The 23,321-nt window shown below is 34.6% G+C and overlaps 1 protein-coding gene across 1 annotated transcript in view; it reads left to right on the top strand.

Annotated features, from left to right (window-relative positions):
* Positions 1 to 23,043, top strand: part of LOC108493313 (BTB/POZ domain-containing protein 9-like) — a 36,218-nt gene extending 13,175 nt beyond the window's left edge. The window contains exons 7-9 of the mRNA XM_017806588.1: positions 4,871 to 4,883; positions 15,570 to 15,578; positions 23,006 to 23,043. Of these exons, the coding sequence (XP_017662077.1) occupies positions 4,871 to 4,883; positions 15,570 to 15,578; positions 23,006 to 23,043 (60 nt within the window). The remainder of the gene's footprint in view (positions 1 to 4,870; positions 4,884 to 15,569; positions 15,579 to 23,005) is intronic.
* The last annotated feature ends 278 nt before the right edge of the window (positions 23,044 to 23,321 follow it).

Genomic DNA, 23,321 nt, shown 5'->3' with positions numbered 1-23,321 from the left:
GTATTATATACACAACTTTCATGAGCTATCCTAAAATTTTCTATCTTGGTGGATGCTTCTTTAATGTAAATATAGTTGATAAAATGTACTTTTTTACTCTGGTTTTTCCATATCTGCTTTTTTTTTTTGACTCATGCTCATGCTTTTTTGCAGCTGATACGATTTTTTTCCACTCAGTAGTAAACGTTATTCCTTGACTGCCTAAATGTTTGTAATGCATTTACATACTTACTATAGAACTTGGAAATGTATCTTTATATATTTTATATATTTTCTGCTGATGCACTGAGAGACTTTTAAAGTTGTGAAAGAGTGAAAGGAGGTTTGAGCAATGCCTTGTGTAACCCAAAATACCTACATGGGTTTAAGCAGTATTAAGGTGATGATGGTTTTTTTTTTTACTGTAGGTGCTGGGAATTCTGGAAAAAGCTTATAATCAGATTGAAGCTATTTTATCCAAAAATTGAATTGAGCTCATTGAGGGAGAGGCCACAATCTCTAGATATCAAAGATACTGTTGTCATTAGGTTTTGGGTCATAGGCCCAAGGAGGAAATTACCTGTACTGTGATAGTTTGGGAGACGCAAAGTTTTTATTCGGCACAGCAACTCTTGGAATCCCCAAGGAGGGAAGTGCTTTCTTTTTCCCAAAGAATGACCTCTTTCTCTGATCCTTCCTTACTGCTCTGCAACATTGGATTGCTGGCAAGCAGTTGTAGTCTATGGGGAAGGGGTCTAGCGGGTCACTTGCATGTCTCTCCTCAGATAAATCTTTCTCAGCCTTGCTGTCCTTTCGTAAAGTTCATACTGAATGTGACTTGAAATTTATTTTTCCTTATACAAACAAATACGTTCTCGCCTTTTCTCTGTAACTTTTTTAATTCTGGTTTTACCGTTTTTCTGAAACAGTTGGTGCAGTCCCTTAGTTTGTGTGTGTATTGATAAATTTTTGCTTAAAGATGTCTGTGATAAATCACCTAGCATTGATAAAATGTCCATGAGTTGGTAGGTGGTTTACATTTCCTGGGGGTATTTTTTTTTGTGCGTGACTTTAGCTTCATGCAAATTGAATTGATTGTTAGTATGCACAGGGTTTTTGTGCTTCCATCATGTTACCAAGATAATGTCTAGGGACTTCTCTGTTGTGATGGGAGTTCCCTGAATTGTTTTTTCAAAAGGGCTGCCATTCTTCGGCCTCATTCAAAGACTTGTCCAAAAGTGACTATTCTGTTTCAACAACAGTTTATCTGTTTGCCATCCACCCTCCCAGGTGTCTTCATCTGTGTTTGAGTGTGAGTGTGCTGTCTTTTGAGAGTGTCATTGTTCTGTGTTCATGAAGCCTTGCCTGAAAGTGCAGAGAGGGAATAGAGGAGGCGAAAATATTATTCCAAAGTTTTAGAAGATACCTTACACGTTTTTTGGCACAGAAGGATCTCTTGTACTTTCTAGCTCTCCAGTGAGCTCCTAATCCTCTGCAAGTGACTTACCCTCTTTTGGAGGAGCAGATTATCAGGAGGGAGTTCATTTCATGTGGTGCTTTCATATGCACAAGGGATACAATTTCCGCATGCACAAGCACATCTGGGAACCTCCCCCTTGCAGTTTTATTGTAGCACATATTGGAAGTATACAGTTGTCCAGATATCTACAGCACAAATTTCCTTATCACATAATCCTCATACCTCAAATATTTCCTGTTCTGCTCCATGATTCACAGGAAGCACGTTCTATTCTATAAATCTCTGTTCCTCATTATCATATCCACAAAGTGGTGGGGAATTCCTTGGAGGTGCAGCTTCTTTGAAGAGCAAGTGAAAAAGTCATGTAGTAGCATAAATTTATGAGTACTTATTGTTAAGAAGCAGTAACCTTAAGGCACTCACCTTAAGGTGAGTTCTCAGTTGAGTCAACACAATAATTCTTGGCTGTTCTGTAATTGCTGCTTACATTAGTGAATTGAAGCCTACACTGTAGTAAGAATGCATTTGCTAGTCAAAAGTAAAAGTGGGTGTAGTTTACTGCTCTATTACGTGTTTTTTCTGTAAATAATAAGAAATTTTACATGTAATTAGAGATGTAAAATTGCTGACAAATTTTTGATGAGTTGCACTTGAACTTTTTATTTATTTATTTATTCATGTTAATATAGATAGTTAGATCTAACTTGAAGGTTGGCTCTGCTTTGATCTGGAATTTGGACCAAATTCCCTCCAGAAGAGAGGCTTTGAATAGTGGAGGCTACATACACTTACATATTAGTATTAGAGACTTTTATTTATCTGTCTTTTAATTAATATTCTGTTTAGAAAGAACTAAGGAAGGACTACTAAACTTTTTCTTGTTTCCAATTTCAGTGTTTTGTGATTATGTTTTTAAAGTAGTTCTGTTTACTTAAATGAGTTAAACTAGTTATTTCTAGGATATTATAATGCATAGAATAGATATCTTAAAATGTGTTGTAGCAGTTTTTGTCACCTAAAAACAAGGTGTTCTCTAGTCTTTTGAGCACAGACTTAAAATATGAGCTAATATGTGGTTATGTGAGAATGTATTCTTTTATTATTTGATATTCTGTTTTTACAGATAAGTTATGCATGCTTATCAAAGGGCAGATATGTTTTAGGTGTTTTATATGCCCTGTTTTATCAGCAGATAATAAAAAGAAACTCATTTTTTTAATTTCAAGACGTAAATGCCTGCCCCATTTTTAGAGAAAGACTATAATGTAACTCAGCAAATCACTCATATTTACTAGCACTTGGTTAGTCAATATATTTTTTAATTTAAAGCTAATTATACTTTCATATTGCTCAACGCTGCTTCTGTTGTATACTCAAGTTAGTGTGGCAAGTCCCAGTGCCAAAACGTTCTTGTTAATGAACAAACAGTACAGAGGACTGGATTGCAAGCATCATGTTTTCCTCAGTTTTCCTGCCATTAATTTTCACATTTATTCCCGTTTTGCCTTAGTAATGCAGATAATATTTTTGGAAACAGCCACTTTGGGAGCCATGCTGCGATTTTTTAGAGGTTTTTTTTTTATTTAGCAGAAGATCACGGACTAAGTGTCTTATCAGTACAGGCTTGAGATAGGTGGTGTTTTGGTTTTTTTCATTTTTAAAAAAAGGTTATTTTAGCCCAAAGTGCTTTATGACATCACTGTATAGGATGACATTTTGAGGAGCAACAAAGAATTGGAGGCTTGAATTACTGTCTGGGTGTTTTTATTCACACACCATTTTTCAAAGCGAGGGAGTAGAACATGTCAGATTCTGTACAGGTTGTTGAAGGACAGCCAGTTTGTGTCTGATACACTAGAGCAATTGTTCAAAGAGATTATAAAGAGGATATGAGCCCTGTAACATTAGGCAAGGTTAGTTGCCTTTTTGAGTTACCTTCCACATAAATATTAGTTTTAAAAGGTGAGAGCTGTCAAGGGCTGAGCTGATGTGTTCATCTAAGTTTTCAGAAGCTACTCAAACATTTCCATGGGTGTAAAAATTGATGTAGTGTGTCTTCTATTTGCATGTACGCCAGCTGAGTTTTTTGTTTCTCTTTGAAAACCTTTAACTTTTCTCTTAAGCAAATCTATCTATGTTGAAATCTGCAGTCAATGCCTCTTTCACACTAGGTGGATGAAAAAAAATGCACCGTTCTGGCAGTTGGTTGTTAAATAAAACATAATTTATAGCACAGTGAATTAAGACCAATTCACCCTCCTTAATGAGTCATGTGCTGTGTGTGTGATAGTCTCTGTCATGACTTTGATTTTTTTTGATATATGGGACATTGTGAAATATTCACAATAGTGTTAGAATTAGGGGCATTATTGTGCTTCCCATGAAAGATAATTTGTACTTGGCAAAGCATGTATCAAACCATCCAAACTAATTAGGCAGAGTCAAGTGAGTAACATGATAAGATTATTTACATGCTTTGCTTCTTCCTGTTACTACTTGCATGCTCCAGCATATAGGTTCAGAGTAACTTTTGCCAACCATAACCAAAGACTGAAATGCTAAAATAAAAAGGAAATGAGAAGACTGTTTATGCTTTCTCACACTCATCAAATGATTTATTTGTTATTTTTAAAATGTAATTCCTGATTTAGATATACAAGCTAATTTGTACCAGGAAGATTATTTATTTGGTGTCAAAGACTAGTACTACAAGTGAGGGACGTTGCTCTACTTAGAGGGCTTTTAGTAGAAAAAAAAGGTAAGTATAGTATGTGGGGTTTTTATTGATAAATTGTGTTTTAGGCTTTTAATTTTTGCTCTAAATGCTTTTGGAATACATTATTCTGCCACCTTTGAAAATTGAACAGCCCTATAGGATGCAGAAAAAGCAACTAAGAGAGTGAGATTGCAGGGCAATTTTTTTCCTTTTTTTAATATGGTACTGTATTTTTTTAGAATTTCTTTTGGTCCTACTTTCATTGTTTGTGCCTTTATAGCAATTTTCATGTAGAGCCGAAAACTCTTTAGAGGGAAGACAGGACACAGAAAATATTCATGTAATCAGGTTCCTGTCAAAGTTAGGAACATGTGATGAACCCAACATGTGTTGGGTTCATAGTTCTTCCAGCTTCCTCTTGTGACACTGAATGTTAATACTGGTAAAGATCTTTGAACAGGCAGTGCTGTTTTCTATTTTATCCTGCTCATTTTTTTCATCATTTCATTTTTGTTTTGCATTTTCATCTTTTTACTTTGTCCTAGACCACAAAATATGAAAAAATTCCTTAAAAGAATTAAAAGAAAATGAAAAATTTTGAGGTCTCGAAGTAAGTCAAATGTAGCCACAAGATGTCACTACAATAAAAGTTTAAAAGTCTTATCTTCTTTCTGTTTAAACTCGTTTGGTGAAACTGTTATTCCTACTGTGTGCTTTGTTTGTGTATTAAAACTTCCCAGATTTATGGAATCATTCTGATTTGCTGTTTATGCTGTAGAGGGGCAAGTACAGAGATGGTACGTAAAATCAGAAGGAAACTCGATTTATTTCTCATGTTTCATCTGACATTGGATGATGCTGAGTTTTGATTAGGGGAGTATTTCGCTCACCCGACTAATTTAGGGTTTTAAATTAATACCATGTTATCAGTAATATCAACATTTGAAAAAGATAATGAAAGGAGAAAGAGGTCAATTTTTATAGGCATTTACTACTATTTTAATATCTTACCTCTTTTTGAGATATTATAATGTAACTTATCAAAAAGAAATATTAATTACCGCTGCATAAATTTTTGTCACTAAAGCATTTTTTTATTAAGAGAGCTGACAGATCCTTGTAGAATAATGCTGTGAATATGGGAAATTATTTAAGCATATTCTTTTTCCTGTTTTTTAATTTGCTTTTCACTCAAAAATATTGAGGTTTTCTAATACTAGTATGTTGAATTAATAGTGATACAATATGTCTAAATGCCTTAAAGCACTTGGCTGCTATAGGAAATGTGGCATTACAGTTATTTTTACTTTAGAAGGTGTACTCATGTATTAAATGTCTTTATTGGTGCAGAGAGAATTACTTTCCTTTTATTAAGCATTAATGCTACTGGGTGGGTTTCTTGTTTGGCGCTTTAACAGTTTTTGCTGCTAATGATTACACCATTTGTAATCCTCTGCCTGAGTGAAGACAGATTATGTAGATCCTGTCTCCTGAACATTGAAGAAATGCAAAAAGAGTAAATGTTTCAGTACTAATGCAGTTCTAGACTAAGAAATACCAGTAGTTGTGCACAATTATTTTGCACATAATGATATGCAAAGAAATTTGATTCTTAAGTACAGTCTAGACAAGACATTTTTCTTTAATTCTGTTCTTAATCAGATAGCCTCACATAACTGTGCTTTCTGTGCAGTGATTTTATTTTTCTTTCCACCTGGAAAAATTATTGAAATTAGCTACTGATTAAGCAGCAATGTCTCATTTTCAGCTTTACCAGTAGGTCTCTGACATTCTTATCTATAGTAGATACCCATTTTGCAGTTTTCCTGTTCTTGGTGGAATCTCAGTGGACAATAACTTGCCAAAAGGCATTCCAAATACAGTTCGATTTAAAATGTTGAAACAAGTGAGGAATGAGCTCTTGAGGAAAAAGCAGTTGAAGCATTGTCCCAGGTACTGGAAATAAACTGAGGGGAAAGCAGTGTCTGCAGATCTAATTTAGTGCTGGTTTGTTTTTTTTCACATATCCTCTCCCCTTCCCCAGTAGGGAATGCTGGTGTTCAGAAAAAGCATGCAGACATCCAAAGGAAGCTTTTGGACATTGTTTTAACTTAAAATGAAACCCTTTTACATCACTGACCTAACTGGAAAGCATAGGCTAAGAACTGCTGGCAGGAGCTGGGTAAGGCCTTCAGTCAGGCTGAAAAGCATTGGAAAATTTTTTCATCAGTAAGTCATTAGTATCTTTATGAAAAGACTTCCTGCAAATGGAATGATTAAACTTGGGGAACTGAATCTGTCTTTACCTTAGTTACCGCATTTGAGAACTACAAATGGTTGCACAGGCAACATGTTGATTAGTTATTTTGTTTATACCGTTCTTCAGAAAGCATTGACTGTTACGTAAATATTTTATTTCCAACTGTGCAAATATGCTGATGTTTCTGAGTTTAGGCAAAAACCCCCAACCTCGCTACATAATTCAAATTCGCTTTTCTTTATTTCTGGATAACTCAAATTTTAAAATATTTTCCTGATTCTAATAATGTAAATAATTCAGTGATAATGTAATGTCCAGAGATAAGTAAAAAAATATCTTGGTTTGTATTACTAAAACATATTAATAAATGAAAGCAATTTTGAAATGTTACTCCAGACCTTTGAGGCTTTTCACTGACATTCTTTTTAAAATTATATTTTCAGTACAGCCATGCAGTTTGCTTTTTTGTTTGTTTTGGGAGTGGAGAAGAAAGCTAATCACTCTATTAGGATGTGATCATATTGAGGAGTCTTTATTGACATGTTTCCAATGCCTTGTTTTTTCACTGTGGGAAATACAAGGAAATGGATAGGTAGGTGCTGCTTATCTTTCTATCTATCAGTGCTTAAACTTTTTTTTTTTTTTTGCAGTACATGTTCAATCTGGCATTTTTTTTCTTTTCTAAGATAATATGGTAGCCTGAGATTTTTCAAACGATGTAGATCATCTACACAGGATCAAGAAAGCTATTGCCTCATCTAGGGTGGAGTGTTTATTGATTTCAAAGGTTTCTTTTCTTCTGTTCAGGTTATGTATACTTTTGATCTTAAGCTTATACTTCTAATTTTGGCTCCAAATGTGCTCCTAGTGATACAGAAGCTCATTTCTCTACAGTAATAATCAATAACATTTTTCATCAAGAACTTTATCAAGGCAGCTTTTTTCTTCTCAAATTCCTTCTACTGTCTGTCAGAGCAGTTTCAATTACCCTAACCTAAAGAGCCCAACCCAGCTTTGAGGAAAAGCAAAAAAGCTGGTGTGCATTTAAGCTGTTGATGACAACCTACCAGACGACTTATCCTCTGAAAATGAGTATTTGTCTGAAAAACTGTGTGCAGAGGGTCAATATGGCTTGTATAGAAATATCTAAGAAATGTGGAGAGCCTGCCAATGCAGTTTGTTGGACATGAATTATAAAAGGTGTAATATATTCTATTCTTTTTGCTTCATAGTTTAGAAGAAACAATTAATGTTTTAAGAGACCTAGACTACAATATTTCTCATGTTTGACATAATAAGTAGGTTTTTTGTAATATGGTTAGAATTTTTGTAGTCTGGATTTTGACATATTTATTGTGAGTTTCTTAAACCCCAAATTGTCTATAGGTCTGTTTTCAACCTGTTTCACCTCATAAATGAGATCTGACATAGGTAAAAATTATTAGTAGTTATTGAGCTTGACAGTGATACATAAAGATACAGCTAAATGTTGTTATCAAATTGTTTATAATAATTCTACAGCAAGTTGTATTTTAATTTTGCTTAAGAAAAACCTATTTATAAGACATCTTCCACACTCCTTTTCTTTAAATCCTCCTCTGTGATTTCTGTTACACTCCAAGAGCTAGAATTAACTGCGAAAACTTGCCATATATATTTACAAAGACAGGCTTTTACAAAAGGAAATCATGTTTTGCCAAATTTGTAAGAATTCTGGTTTATTTTAGTTTGTTGATCAGTGATGACCATCTGTTGAAGTTGTTTGATGCCATGGTATAAAGCATTTCTCTCTCTCTCACCATTTCTCAGCAGATAATGGTCATGCTTTGTCAATGTGTATCTGAAACACTGTACCACGCTTACAATTACACATTATGAATATTCAAATTGTATACGTGAAACCAAGTAACACACTGCTGTGGATTCACTTTTCAGTCTTCTAAGTTTATAAAGCCATCTGTCAACCAACACTAGGCCAGTCTCAGTTGTGGAATAATTTGGATGATGTTAAAAATTTTATAGTAAAGCAAATTTGTCTGTGGTTAAACTTGATTCTGTGTTCACAAAGATGAAGTTATCTTCTGTGTAGCACTTTTTAAAGCTATCGATCAGTGTATGAGTGGGAGAACCCTAAAGTAAACTACTTTTCAGTGTCCTTTTTGTCCTCAAAAGAAGCTTGTTCATACTGAAGTTAAGCTCCTTGGGCTTGATCTGTATTTGCTCTTTCTCATCTCAGTTTCAATTGTGAGGATGAGACTGCTGGTTCCATTTGATGCAGCTTTTAAATAGTTTTCTATTCCACAAAAGGAATATTCACTCTCCAAAATGGGAGAAGATAAGACACAGACAGTTGAAAATGAAAAATCAAGCTGAAAATACCAATAAATGATCAAATTATGTTCTATAGAGAATCCAATTTATAGAAAATAAGCCATGAACACGTCTCTTCAACTGACAGAAATGAGTGAGTGAAGGAAAGAAAGCAATGGAAGAGAGATATCACACAGAAGAAATACTACATGTTTGGGAAAAAAAAATCTTTGCAACTTAAAAGTGTTGTAAAAGAGTTTTTTACAGTTGAGTTAATTATAGGAAAGCCACATGTATTTGTCATTTTCAGGCTGCTACTGGAAACAGTTATTTTATTCTTTGTAATCTCTTCTAAAAGAAAGAAAGAGTGATCCTTTTGTTAAAACAGCAGATTCTGCATTTGGGTTTTGATTTTTACCACAAAGCAATTTTTACAGCTTTATACTTTCATGCTAGTTTTTCATTTGTTAGATCAGGACAAATATTTCCATACTACACTGGAGATGTAATAAAGATCTTGGAAATTTCAGATACTGTGAGTAACATCTTCAGTGATCAATAAAGTAGTGGCTTCATTACTTTTCTTCATATCATTGTCTTTCTCATTTCTATTGGGGAATAACAACAGTGATGGAAGGGGTATTAAATATTGATTTCTAAATCTGTATTCTGTTCAATTTAATTATCCTGTCTCTGTTAATGGCAAATTGCAAAGTTGGCTAATCAAGCTGCATTTTCATTAACAATGCAAGTGCCCTGTTGAGTCAGGTCAGTGGGCACCTCGCCCTGTGTCCTATTTCTGACCTTGAGAGCTGATTTTCCAGATGTTAAGTATTTGTGGTGGGATATTTTATACTAATTTTCCATGTAATTTGAGATTCTGTGTTCATTTTCACATTAACTTATCAGATATCCTTGCTCTTTTTATACCATCAAAATTTGGATAATAGAGTTTAAAAATAACTTCAGTTAAAAAAACTACTGAAAAATGTAATGTGTTACTGTTTCTGTACCAAGCTTTTTAGAGTAGAAATTATGAGTTTGAATATCACATATTGGGACATTTGAAAATTTTTAGAGTAAATTACGAGTACATACTATTGGTGCATACAATCAATCTTAACTGTGCCTTAGGGAGTTTTCATGCAGCTGTTCTGTTCCCTCAGTGCATATTAATAAGTTTTTTATCTGATAAAATCTTCTTCTAAAAACTATTGAGCTTGGACTTTTGAAATTGTTATTGTTTTTATTGCAGTATTGGTAGCAGCACAATTTTCTGTGTAAATGAGTATTTATGAAGACTTTTATTGATGTTGGACAGTTTAAACTAATTTGGTTTTTTTCAGTTTTACTGGCAATGTTAATGTTTTATTTGGAGGGTGAGGGTTATTTTAGCTTTGGGTTTTTTACAGAAGAGTTTCTGATTTTGACTTAATAGGTAGAAAAACTAAATCTGGGTGGAAGTCTGTGTATATATATATATTTATAAGCATTCTTCCCACTCAGATTGTATTTCATCCCTTTTTTTTTAAGGGAAGGCTTTAATGTATATTTAGATGAAAACTGATTTTAACACTTCAATAGATCAAAACTAGTGTGAAGGGCTGGAAGACATTATTGCCGATGATTCCAGTTTGTAGTAAATTATAAAGCATATGTAACAGCTGTAAAGAGGGATGACTTCCTGTATCATATTTCATCTTGCCTTTGTAGATAAGTGTGTAAATGAAAGGGAAACAAATTGTTTCAATAAGGCAAATCTATATTATTTCTTCGGAGTGAAAATGAATGAAATTGAAATAGTTCACCCTTGGGTGAAACTAGAAACTATAAATGTATTTTATCCTCTTGGTGTGGATTGACATAATGCAGATTAGTAGTAAGAGAATGTTCCTTGTATCATCAACAGTTGTCAGACGGGTTCATGAGTACTGAATTATAGTAAAGTAAAAGGGGTTCACCGTACTCTTATGTAATTTACACAGAAGAGCATGCAATTCTTCATTTTAACAGAAATTGCTGTTCACTGCTAGAAAATTTATTTTTTTCAGGCTTCCTAATCCTTTTTTATCTTTTGTATTATGGAAACTTTGTAGTTACCTGTGCCCGTATCATCTATGCATCACCTGATTTCTAGGCAGATAACTGAAGGCTCTTTACCATCTTCTGGCATGTGTTGGCACCATTGCATCTAGCACCTATGTGGTTTTCCCCACAGATGCCTGGAAGTAAATATAATAATAAGGTTTGAGGTCAGCAGCATACTTAGAATACTTTGTTTCCACATCTGACTGACAGTCTCTTGGAATTTTCCAGGCCATGAGACATCCTTGAAAGGTTCACAGTGCCATATGCAAGTTGAGTTTATAGGGTTTATTATAATGGTGCATGAGCAAGCTAGCAGAAAAAGTATCTGCAGCCACCAAAACTGCTGATGTGTATGGTGATGTAGCTAGAAAATGCCTATCTTCTAGAAACTTTAGTTGTTTTGTTTCTCAATTCTAACTTGGACAGTCTGGTCTACAAAGTTTCACAGAAATAGTCTGATGAAGGATGAAGGTTGTCTGACTTCACAGCAAAGTGATTGCAGAAGCTCATGTAAGGTAACACACATTGCCAGAGGAGGCTGATCTTGCTACATTGAACATATAATTAATAGAGAGCAGGGAATCTCTTCCAAGACTTGAGAGCATGAACCTGAATGTGGTGTTTTGAATGCCTTTGAGAGGAGTCTTTTTATATTCGCTGATAGTGCTGAGCAACTATTGCCATAATGAAGCTCCCCAAGTTGAATGCCTGTAGCTTAAAAGATGTGAATCCTTTTTCCTCTGTGAATTGTTTCTTGGTCAGAACGTTCATGTTGTGAATTGGAGATATGCATCTGATGGAAGCAATTAATACATCTTTGGAGGTATGTTAGTACAAGGGCAGGCTGCTGGTGAGGCCTATGCATAGGAAATTACTTTTTGAATAATACTAGGGAAAAAATTACTATTGGAAGGTATTTCAGAAATATTGCTCTGAGTTTAGTTGTGCATCACAAACTTTTGAGAAGGAAGGTCTGTATCTGGTAAACTAGGGAGATGATGGGACTCCAATTCATCTTTTAGATGCTGATGAGTCTGGACTTCTTATTCAAAGAGCAATGGATGGTCTACATTTTACTGTCATTTGTTTCTGTATTTTGATTGTTTCGTATTTGTCATCAGAAACAAGGCAATTAAGAGAAGATACTTGAAGCTTTGCGTTTTGTCGGGTTTTTTTGTGACAAGTTCTCCAAATTATCACATGGTTTTAACAAATTGCTTGGGCTTGTTGAATTAAAGAACAATTTCTAAATTGGAGTTCTCAAAAGATGCAGATTAGATACAATATTGGTTCGTGTCTAAAATGAATCTAAAAAGGCATTTAGCGACTGGGGAGTTGATTCAACATTTTATTCTGTTCTATAAGCTTGTTTAGTGCACATTTCTTCCAAAAATTATTGCTTTTGAATCCTCCAAATCATAGGCTAAGGAAAACTGCTTAAAGCAATGCATGGAATGCAAACTGTCTGCCTGGGTTGGCCCATTTCCTGTATTAACTTTGGCAAATACTGGACTTCAGTTAAAAATATGATTCATTGTTCTGTGTGTTCTGGGATGGTTTTATGAAATATTTCTTATGGAAGGTGTAGGGAGTAAGAGCAAGTGGAATCATAGAATCATTTAGATGGGGAAAGACCTCTTAAGATTGAGTGCTACCATTAACCCAGCACTGCCAAGTCCACCATCAAGCCATGTTCCTGAGTGCCACATCTACACACATCTCTTTAGTAAGTTCAGGGTTGCTGACTGAACCACTTCGCTGGACAGCTTGTTTCAGGTACTATTCTAATACTGTTCTTGACCAACCTCTTGAGTATTTGAAGGACTTAATGTATAATTTATTTTTTTTAAATAGCTCATTTAAAAATAGATCTTATCTGACTAACTACCCTGTTTGAACTTACTTGACAGTTTTTTTTATTTTTTATTTTGTACTGTGGATGACCAGTGTTTGAGCTGGTCAAAAACAAACCATTGCACTTATTTAGTAGCTACATTTGAAAAAAAAAATTACAGAGTGGAAAGAGGCAGCTAGGCGCTGAAGAACATCTGTTATCCCATTTTATTTTAAGGTAAGCTCAGTGGTACATTATTTAAAATTGCCATTTTGGTGAAATTCATAATCTAATCTTTATTATATAGCTTTATGGCTTACATTGTGTGCAACTGCTGTGATGCAATTTTAAAAGTTAAATATGTTTGTTCTCTTCTCTATTACCTAAAATGGGAATGTTTCAGTATGAAAATGTAATAGTTGTTATATCAATTTCTTAAGTGCACGTGGGAGGAATTACTATTGATCTAATAGATTTAATAGTTCATATTCAAAATCTATGAAATAGAAGTAATATTTTGCATCTGAGTAATTGCTGAGTGTAATCCTTCAGGCAGAATTCTGAAAGCAGCTGTAAAACTGGAAAATTACCTTCTTTTCTTTTTTCAGGCATAACTGCACTTGAATATCTTTGTTCATTTTAGCTTCTAGTGAATTATATCTGCATAAGGAGCTAAAATATGTATTATATTTCATTCAGTCAGGTAAAAATTTGTTTTGGCTATTAAAATTAGGAACTGTGGGCAGTTACCATGGAAATTACTTGAAGTAGTTGTAGTACTTTAAAGAAAACAGAGGTCACCACAGTAGTCACAAACAACAGAGAGTGCTTTTACATGAGGTACATAGGATCAGGCTGATAGGATCACTTTTTAGTGATCTATGCAGTGTTTTTCCAATTTCTAGTAGCCTTTTTAAAGGAGAGAGGAAAGTTGTTTCTGGGGTCCTTTGAATATCATCTAGTTTGCTTCCTTCCAGTTTGCTCTTTCTCCTTCTGACTTCTAGTTTTCAGAACCCATCCATGCTACTTCAAACATTGGCTAGAAGACATGACTTGACAGCACTATGGAGCTTTCCTACCACCTAGTCTTTTAAGGAGAACTTTTATGTTGACCACATAGTTACCTTGATTTATGGGTCAAGAATAAATCTATGTACTAATATGTCAGTTCTTCAATTCTTTATAAGCTCCAGCCTGGTTAATATAGTGGTTTCATTGAAGTTATCTAAAATGTTCCTATACTGAGCAAGCAAAAGTTCCATGAAGATGGAATACACTAATGTGTCTTATCTTAATGATGCAAGATTTGTCATAGAAGATATATATATACACAAATTAGCATCATTCAAGGGGAAGAAATTAATTTTTTTGTGGTTTATATTTTCTTGTGCATGATACTTAAGGTGTTCAGACGTGGTGCTTTAGAGTGGATGTACTCCATAATAATTATAGGCAAATATTTCCAGAGTCTTATTTAAGAGGTACGGAAGATGCAATGAGTATCTAAAATAAAGCAGTAAACACCAATATCAGGAAGCAAAGTGGAGATTTCTTATCCAGGTATTCTGAAATATTCTTGTCCTTTTCACAAGGGTTAGAGACCCTGGGGGAGGGTGTTCTTGAAAATAAAGTTGAAAATTTTACTCTTTGTAGAATTATGGTCACACTTCAGTGTTAGAAGAATTGTCATTTATAGTTACTGCAACATTAGAGCTTTAATGAAGAATAATTTATTCCAGGATCACTGGAGTAATTTTTGTGGCCTGTTTTCTAGAATGCAGTTTTGGACAACTTCCAAAAGTACAAATGGAAGAAGTGCCTGCCCTTTGGCATGCTTGGTCATCTGCAGCTAGAATATGCTTTTCCTTTTGATACTGCTTTTCTCCTTGCAGTTCCCGTTGAGCAAGTTAAATCCAGTAGTTCACTTGCACGTTAACAATGTCTTGATGCTCACATTAGTCCTCTATATTTTTAGAGATCTTTGTAGTTAGAAAAACTGCTAATTTCTCATATTCATCCTTTAAATTCTTTTCCAGGCTAGGACTGAATTATAGGTGATTCATTCTCATTCAGAAAACCAGATGTTAAGACAGCTGGTTTCTTGGCCTAGTGACTAACACACATCTCCCATACACTGTGCTGTCACTACTTCATCTTCCTTCAGAAGGTCTTAATTGAAATGGTCCTGCTGATCTTCCTCTGCCCTGAGCTCAAGGTTAGCACTGAGGCGGGGATTTTTGAGGCTGACTCTTACCTTCCTCTCTTAACCTCATATGCTTTAATTAGAAGTTTGTACTCCTGGACTGAGTGTATGAGAAACTGCCAGTCTCTTATAGAAAGAAAAATAATTTGCTGAATTAGATGTAGACAGGAGCTGCAAGGATCAAGCTTGATACTTCCTTTGCTTTATTCCCCCACTTTCTTTACAGTGGTAGAGATACATGGTGCAGTTGTCAAATTTTTTGGATCATTATATCTGTTCTGCTGGCCATCGGTGCTTGACAGCAGGATCATACCTAATTTGTGAGTGAAGAATAGTTCTTGTTCATGTGCACAGTAATTAACCAGGAAAGCACATTCTTAGACTAAACATGAATATGCTCTTCACCCTTAGCACAGTCCCCTAGTGACTGTTTGCAGGCCAGTCATCAGTCAAGTGGGAAAGTGCAGTCCCTGGAGCAGGCTGAGCCTTCATTTTGCTGAGCTGCTCTCTTCCTTCTCTCTGCTGCTTCTGGTAGGGTTTCTGTATTTTGTCACATCAATCTTTTTTCTTCTGTGTTTTTGATGGTCTTAATTCTCTGCTGAGCTAGTGCCAGATAGTAATGGTTTAAAGCTGTCTCACATTTGTGCCTTTGCTTTGTTTTCAGTTTACCCTGCATGGCTTAATTGCTTAAACTTGTAGACAGAGGTGGTATAGACAATGTAAACTCATCACTGATTTCTCTCAGTGGATCATACTTCAGGAAGAAGGGAGGGAAGAATGATAAGTTTCATAATTGGCCTGGGAAAGGCCTTAATTCCTCACTGGAACCAGCTGGTTTTATTTTGGCAGCATCTTCCTGTCCTGAGCTGGAAGAGACTTAAAAAAATTTGGACAGCTAGGTGAATTCTGTGGTCAGCTATGATGCAATAGCTTGTAGATACTGTGTTAAGGTAAAATGGATCAAATGATGTCAACAAAATTAGAAGGAATGTTTTGTTGATTTGAAAATGATGCTAGATAAGATTTGGAACTGTGTCAGTAAATGAAACGGCATATATATGGCAAGTAGTCAAGATTATTTATAAAGTTTTTTTGTGCATCTTTGGACAATATAATTGGACTAAACATAAATGCAGGATAATAAAGTACTTGTCAATGTCACTCTGATTTATTCTTGAAAGTTTCTCTGAGATCAGCCTGATAATCACTGTGTTTAAAGGGAGACAAATTCTGCACTATTTTCTTTCTTGATTCAAATTTTATAGCTCTTACTTGAAATAAAAAAAAATATTTCATCTTATTTAAAGGCAGCTGGCATTCTCCAGACATTCTCTAAACGTACAGTATAAGCCTGATTGGGAGATTGCGTAAGTTCTTAAGAACTATGTAGCTTATGAGTTTCAGAAGAGACTAGAGAGATTTAGAAAGCCTGGTCAGAAGAGGAGAATAGGAGGATAAGCTTTTAAAGTAAAGAAAACCTTTTAAAGTGAGAGTATTAGGCAAAGGGCAAGGTAAGCTATATATGGAAGATAGGATTAAGAGCAAGTGTCATGTGCAAAATATAGAAATATGGCCATGCAAGGCAAGTCTAGAGAGTGCCTAGGAAAGCTGAACAAATTTGCCTAGAAAGTATGTTTGTTTCTAATAACTATTGTAATAAACCTCTGAAACTGTTTTAAGTAGTTTATAGTTGTATCTAAAAATTAATGGACTAAATAGTCCCAATGCCTATTCTTTAGTCCTATAATGACCTTTTACACCTTGACCGTCCATCCTAGGAAACTCCTTTCAGTTTACAGAGTATATTGGCCATCTTCATTGCCCTTGGGTGGAACAGCTTTTGGCCCATGTAAACCCTCACTCAAGTAGTGCTTGAGAAGGGAATGTCAGTTGGGTTAGGCTGAAATTATGCCAGAGACAGCTCTAGTGTTTTAACAGTGCAGGCAGTATGTCTGCTTACATTTTCAGATGACCTTAAAAACAGATAGGGTAGCCAGAATAATCTCAAGATTAAATTCTGGAAGAGTTTGTCCTGTGCTTTTGTGCACAATGATTGCTGTGCAGAAGAGGGGAACAGCTTGGAGGTAGCAGACCTAAAATGGGGGGCCATCAGGTCTACTGAGGGCATGGTTTCTGTTTGCTTGAACAGAGTGTTTTACAGGGTGTGAAAGCTCTTTGCACGAGGTTCAACTTGTTAAATGATTAATTTGGAGAACTTGGGTTGTCGCTCTCCTGATACATCAAAAGTACCTCAGTCTAAGCTGTTTTATGACACATGAGATATGTATGAGCTGTATAGAAATTTTTGTTTTCTGTTATGATACTGAGTGAAGCAATAAAGGATGTAGCTGATAATTTCTTTAGGTTTGGTAGAGTGCATTGCTAATTTTTTTTTTTTATATAGGTCATCTTGAAAATTCCTTTAGCTTGTGGTTATTGTTCACATGTAGGTGAGAAAAATAAAACTAAAAGATATTGGCTAATTTGCTTTTGTTTATAGAACGAACTACAATTGCAAAGTTTTATTTTTAGTGCTTGAAGGATTTGGATGGTGTATATTAAATAGATTCAATGAATATTAGTTGCTGGATTTTTAGTAGCATGTAAGATGCATAAGTGAGTGAAGCAAAACGTATTCAGCAATTACCAAATTCAAGATCACTTTGTTTCTGTGACATATAGGGAATAAGAAGTGCAATGTCAGTTACTTTTATATGGAATGTTTATCCTCTAGCTGAAGTTGAGATTTAATATTTTAAAATCTTTTATGTTTTGGTCTTTTATGGCATTTTGTTAATCCCAAGTTGTCTAGCATCTCTGGACTGCTTTTAGGATGATGGAATGAGAGATAAACCTGCAGAGATCTAACATCCTCTCAGGGGGATAGCAAAGCATAAGACTTACTACCTGTACAGAATAAGAAACCTTGTGGTAGCGTATTTCAGTGATAGAGTTAATATTCAGTTAAATACAAGAGGAAGAGGAGCAATAGTGCAAGGGAAGGAGTGAGAAAATAAGTGGTATCTTTTTAGAAGTCTGCCTTATTGCTGCCTATATTGCTCCTTTGGGATTTTTCTATTGAGAGCAAGAAAAACAGCAAGCTCTTCTTGAAAAACACAAGATGAAATTACTGCTATAAATTTTTATTTTTTTTTCTGTGGTGTAAAAGCTTTATTTAGATGGGGAGGTTTATTACCAGTGTTTTCCTGGCATGGCTAAGTTCAATTAATTTCAGATGACAAGCTCCAGGGTTTTCTTCCTCTGCTCCCTCACAACCCCCATTTCCCAATGTATGGAAAGTACAATTTGTTATTGGTTTGCCTTGGGCTCTGGAGACCTCATTAAGAGCCCAAAAAGGGGTTTCTGTCTCTGCTGTTGGATGCCTTTCTGTTTTCTGCTGAACTGGGGCCATTTGCATTCTCACATGGAAAAGGAATGCAGGGACAAAAGGATGAAAACTGTTAGGTTTATATTGCTTGCCTGTTGATAAAAGTGGTGATAAGAGATTAAAAAACTGCTGTTTCTTAGGCTCTAGTGTTATACTAGAATTTGCAATGCAGAGGCAGATTAGCTTTGAGAAGAGAATGTAAGTGGGAAATCTCAAGTTATTTTTTGTTCTGACAGTTTATATGCAGAATGTCTACTTGTTTGATGGTAAGGAAAGGTGCCGACAAAATACCACATTTAGTCACAGTTCTGAGGTACCATGTTAACTTTTCAAATTTGTATTCCTATCAAAGTGCTCTAAGAAGCATTTTGGAAGCAAGAGACTGGGCTTTTAGTCTGCGCAGTACTTCAAGACACTATGTTGGAGCAATGAGCATATAGGAACTATTATTTAAGTCAAATAATAGTTATAGCAAAAGTCAATATGCCTGTGAGAAACTCTTTATTCTATCCTTACAGTAATTTTAAGGTTTAACAAGAAATATACAGAATCACATCTTTCTTTGACTAGCAAACAAAACTATATGTCTTATGTGTTTAACCCCAGGTAGAGTACTGAATTCTAATTTAAAGCATTCTTACTGATGTAAAATAAAGTAGGAATTCAATAAAACTGACTTTCTTATATATTCCTTACTATTTTTCTCTGGTGTTGCATTGTAATAAAATAATGTGTAGCAAATGTAGAATTGATTGTGCCTTTAGTGTCTTTGCAGTATTTGACAGTGTTTTCAGTGTAAAGCACCTATAGACACATGCACACACATTTATATGTATGTGTACAAAGACACACACGTAAACCTGTTTAGACAGATGTTGAGACTACTCTCAGGAAGATTAAATATTAAAGTTCCTTTATAAATATAATGAATAATTGTTTTAATTGCAGATTGTATACTGTTGTAATACTCATCTTATACATGTAATGCAACATAAAATTCAAAATGTTACCTACAATTAAGATCAAACTGGGAGTGTTGGATTTCTAGTTAGGTAGATACTACATGTAATAATATTTTAAAACAAATGTTTTTATAATATAAGATTTCTTAAAATTATTCTTTCTATCAAGAGGGTTGTATATATAAGAACTAGAATTTCTTTGTTAAATAAAATAAGAAATTCAGAATAAAGTGTTGATAAATTTCCTTTCCTAAATTATCACTCCTGAAAACAACTGCAATCTTCATGAGCATGTACTCTTTAAAATTAATTCAAAGGTCCAGAATGCTTCAGAAAGTCTTTTGATTTAGAATAAATGTATGACAGCCTGAAGTAAAAGTATTTTTTGTAAAGTTTTAAAAAGGGATGGCATGGATTTTTATGGTGTTAAAAAGCTCACTTAATTTTAGAGAAAATCCTCCAGCATTTTCTTCAATTTTTTCCTTCAAAAATGAAAGCTATATGGTAGAAACTGTTCTAACAGAGACTAGCTAGTAAGAAAAGTTCTTCATGGAGAAACAGTTAATGTTTTAAACTTGCATGTTGACAGTAATCAGTGCTTTATCGTATTGTGGAATTAAGGGGTTTAGATTCCAAGAATTCTGCAATTTTTAAGCCATCATTATGTTTGTGGTACAACTCTTAAAGGAGTAAGCTGTACTTCTGAAGCTTTTGTGAGCAATGAGTTCATACAGAAATCCTCATGCTGTGCTCAGCATAGTTCTCTGGCATTCTGAACACCAGTTAAGGCAGTGATACATTCAAGGGCTGGTTTTGTGTGTGTTGTTTTCCAGAAGCTGTGAAACTGTGATACTTTTATACCAGAAATACCTGTTCATTACCAGGGTAGCTTTTCAAAACAATAAATATGCACCTTTACCTTCAGCAAATAAATTTTGAAAAAGCTAACAGGAACTGCTAATAAAATCGAGAGTCTTCAGAAGGGTGTTCAGAGCCTGTATTCCCAACAGGAGCTGCTTATTCCTAGTTAACATAGAGGGCTTTAAACAACAACAATATTATCAACAAAATAAAAAGTTAAGGAAAATTCTGGTTTATTAGGATTTTTTTATCTAGTCTCTGGATCATACATCAGCTGGTAGAAGTATCAGAAGTCAATAATGTTTCAGAGCTCGTATGTGTGAATTTTCAGCATGCAAAAAAACTAACCTAGGTGAGGGCTTTCCAGTGGGCTGTACGTTCCCCCAGCACTAGGTGATTCCTCGAATGTAGGCATTTTGGATTGCTTTCTTGGAGCAAGATCAGTATTTAGATACATAAGTTCTTTTTACCTGCTGGAGCCTTTTGAATCCATGGCCCTTGAGTTTGTTTTGATCAGGTCCTACTTGGCCCCAGCTGTCAGCAGTTGCAATTCACTGTTTGCTCCCAGCTGGCGGCAAGCCCAGTGAGCCTGCCTAGGGACATGCCGAACGAAAGAGTGGATCTCTAGTTCTCTCTTTGAAGGTTTGGGTATTAGATAGTAAGTAGGCCCAAATGTACTTAAATAATTAAAATGTATTTAAACTCATTTTATTGTGTAAAAAATCTTGTCTAGAAAGCATAATTTTGCATGTGATAATTAATGCTTAAGAATGGGCTTTTTAAGCAAGAAGGAACACATTTATTTACAATTTTGTCGTGAAAATGGATTAGCCAGGCTTTATCTGTGCTTGTTCTATTGCTAGAATAAAAAGTTAGTATTTTACTAATCGGCCAGAAAAGATGCTTGTTCCTTGAAATTAAAGCTAAAATAAGTTTGCACTGAAGTTCTGGAATAAAATGGGAGTTTAGGAACAAGCATGCCCTGAGTCATTAAATAATAAGGCAAGGTTTGTTCCATTTCAAACACAGTTGAATTTCAGATTAATTTATTTAATGAGCATGAAAATGAGTTGATCTGCATTTGAAAAATAAAGGGTTTTTTGCTTATATCCCAAATATTAAAGGAAATCTGCACTGTTGAGCATAAAGATCTCATTGAAAATTTGCTGTTAGAAGAAGAGATAGGGAGTGAGCTGATTGAAAGATCAGTAAACTCCTCTGTACTTTTTGCAGAAACAAACCTCATGTCTTTGTTCTCAAGTGATGGATGAGGGAATTTGGGTTGACATGTGCAAAGCTAATATTAATCTTAAAATAAAATTACTTACTTTAAAAAATATAACCAAAAATATTATAGCTTATGTCATTTTTGTGCAGATTAATGGAGATAGATGATCTTTGTCTTTATATGCATTAGGTACAATTTATTATGTGCAAAATACAACTTGGCTGCATGTGTGGGTATCCAAATCTTCATTTGTAACCTATGAGTCATCAACCTCATGAAAATATACTTCAGAAAGAAGTATATATGCAGGCTGTAGAAGCTGTTTTCAAGCAGTTCAAAGTGTTTTGTACTTACGGGCTATGCTTGAAGTCAGAGAACATAAATGGAGAGTTATGCAAATGCTTTCTGGTTTGTTGTTCATGGAATATGCTGCATTAGATAGAAATTAAAAAGCGTGATTTAGAGAGAGATGAAAGGTTATTAGATTTAGCATTAGTAGTCTTCAGATAGATTATATTTGAAGCATTACTATGAGAAAAGTTGTACGTGAGAGATGGTAGTTTAAAAGAAAACCCCAAAACACAAAACTAACAGAAACCATAACAAACGTAAGCACTTTTCAGGAACTCCAAGGTAAGAAGCATATATATATTGTCATGTAAAGTTTTTATAATTTAAATGATAAATTTCTTAGTCAGATAGAATTGTTTGAAAGACTTAGTTGACTTGAACACCTTTTGCCGCTAGAGAGTGCTGTGCAATAACTAAAATCTTTTCTCTCCAGAAAAAAAATCTCCAGTTGCATCTTGTCTTCTTCACGTTAAACAGATAAATTATTGATATTCTTCAAACGGCAAATTAATTTACACTTAACATGCAGACTTTACCTGTAGAAACTTGTTTGAGTGACAGTAATGGTCTCATTGCAAGTTATTTAAATTTTAAGGTTATAATTTACTCAAATTCATGTAATTCCTTATTTGACTAAATCAAAACAAAATGCTGCTGACGTTGTTTTTAGCATTAATTTAATGACATATGTAAAAAAAAAAACACAAAAAAAAAGCTGTAACATTTTCTGATTCTTATTTTACAGTCAGGTTCATGAGAAGTTACTTGGAAAGAAAGTTTGAAGATAAATGTAGTTTTTAAAATTTTACTTTTTAAATTACAGTTTTCTCAATTGATCTTTTGCTTCTTTCTCTTCAGTTTTATAGTTCTTTATCATTCTTCCTGTGTTTCTTTTTTAGTAGACCTATGAACAAGGTTTGGAGCAAGTGCTGATTCAATCTAGATGCTATTTCTAATAAACCTTGATTTTGAAGACTAATTATATAGCCTTTTAATTTATATGATTCTGTATGTTGAGTAGAAGTGAATGTTGTTTGCTGAAATAATGACATCAGTGTAATTGCCAAATAAGGGACTAAAACGTGGACTTAGCTGATCATGGTATTCAATTCCTGTCTCCCGTTGCTGAAGTTAAAACCTCAGCATTCAAGCTGAGAGATCTCATGAGGAAATTTTTTACCATTTGGTATACAGTTAGTAAAGGTACAAAAGTGCTTTGTTGTGCAGTTTTATAAGGTTTGAATTTACTGAAATTAGACAATGCTAGAAAACTGCTTTTCTTGTTTGGATTCCAATAGCTTACATTGTATGAGCGCTCAACAGTACAATATTTTGTTATCAGGAGTCCATGGCTGTTGGAAAAAACGCTCCCTAACGTCATAAAAATGTTGGTAAAAACCTTTGCATAAGGTCTATTATTTCAGTTTTAATTAGTGGCAAAGTTGTGGCACTTAGGATTCTTTCAAATTCTTCTTTACTGAAGCTCCCCCTTAAGAGTCTTCACTAATAACCTTTAGTTTAGATGAGGAATAGCAGTGATGGTACAGGCACTTGATCCATCGTTTTCCAGGTGCTCAGGGCTCTTCAACAGGCCTGTGTTTTTCTTGTCACGTCCAAAACCAATATTTAAGAAAGCTTAAGACAGAGTGAGCAATGAAAAT

This window comes from Lepidothrix coronata, unplaced genomic scaffold, assembly GCF_001604755.1.
Source record: "Lepidothrix coronata isolate B3197 unplaced genomic scaffold, Lepidothrix_coronata-1.0 Scaffold16, whole genome shotgun sequence".
Taxonomy (NCBI): Eukaryota; Metazoa; Chordata; class Aves; order Passeriformes; family Pipridae; genus Lepidothrix; species Lepidothrix coronata.
Note: the sequence above shows the minus strand (reverse complement) of the source record. Positions and strands in the feature narration are given on the sequence as shown.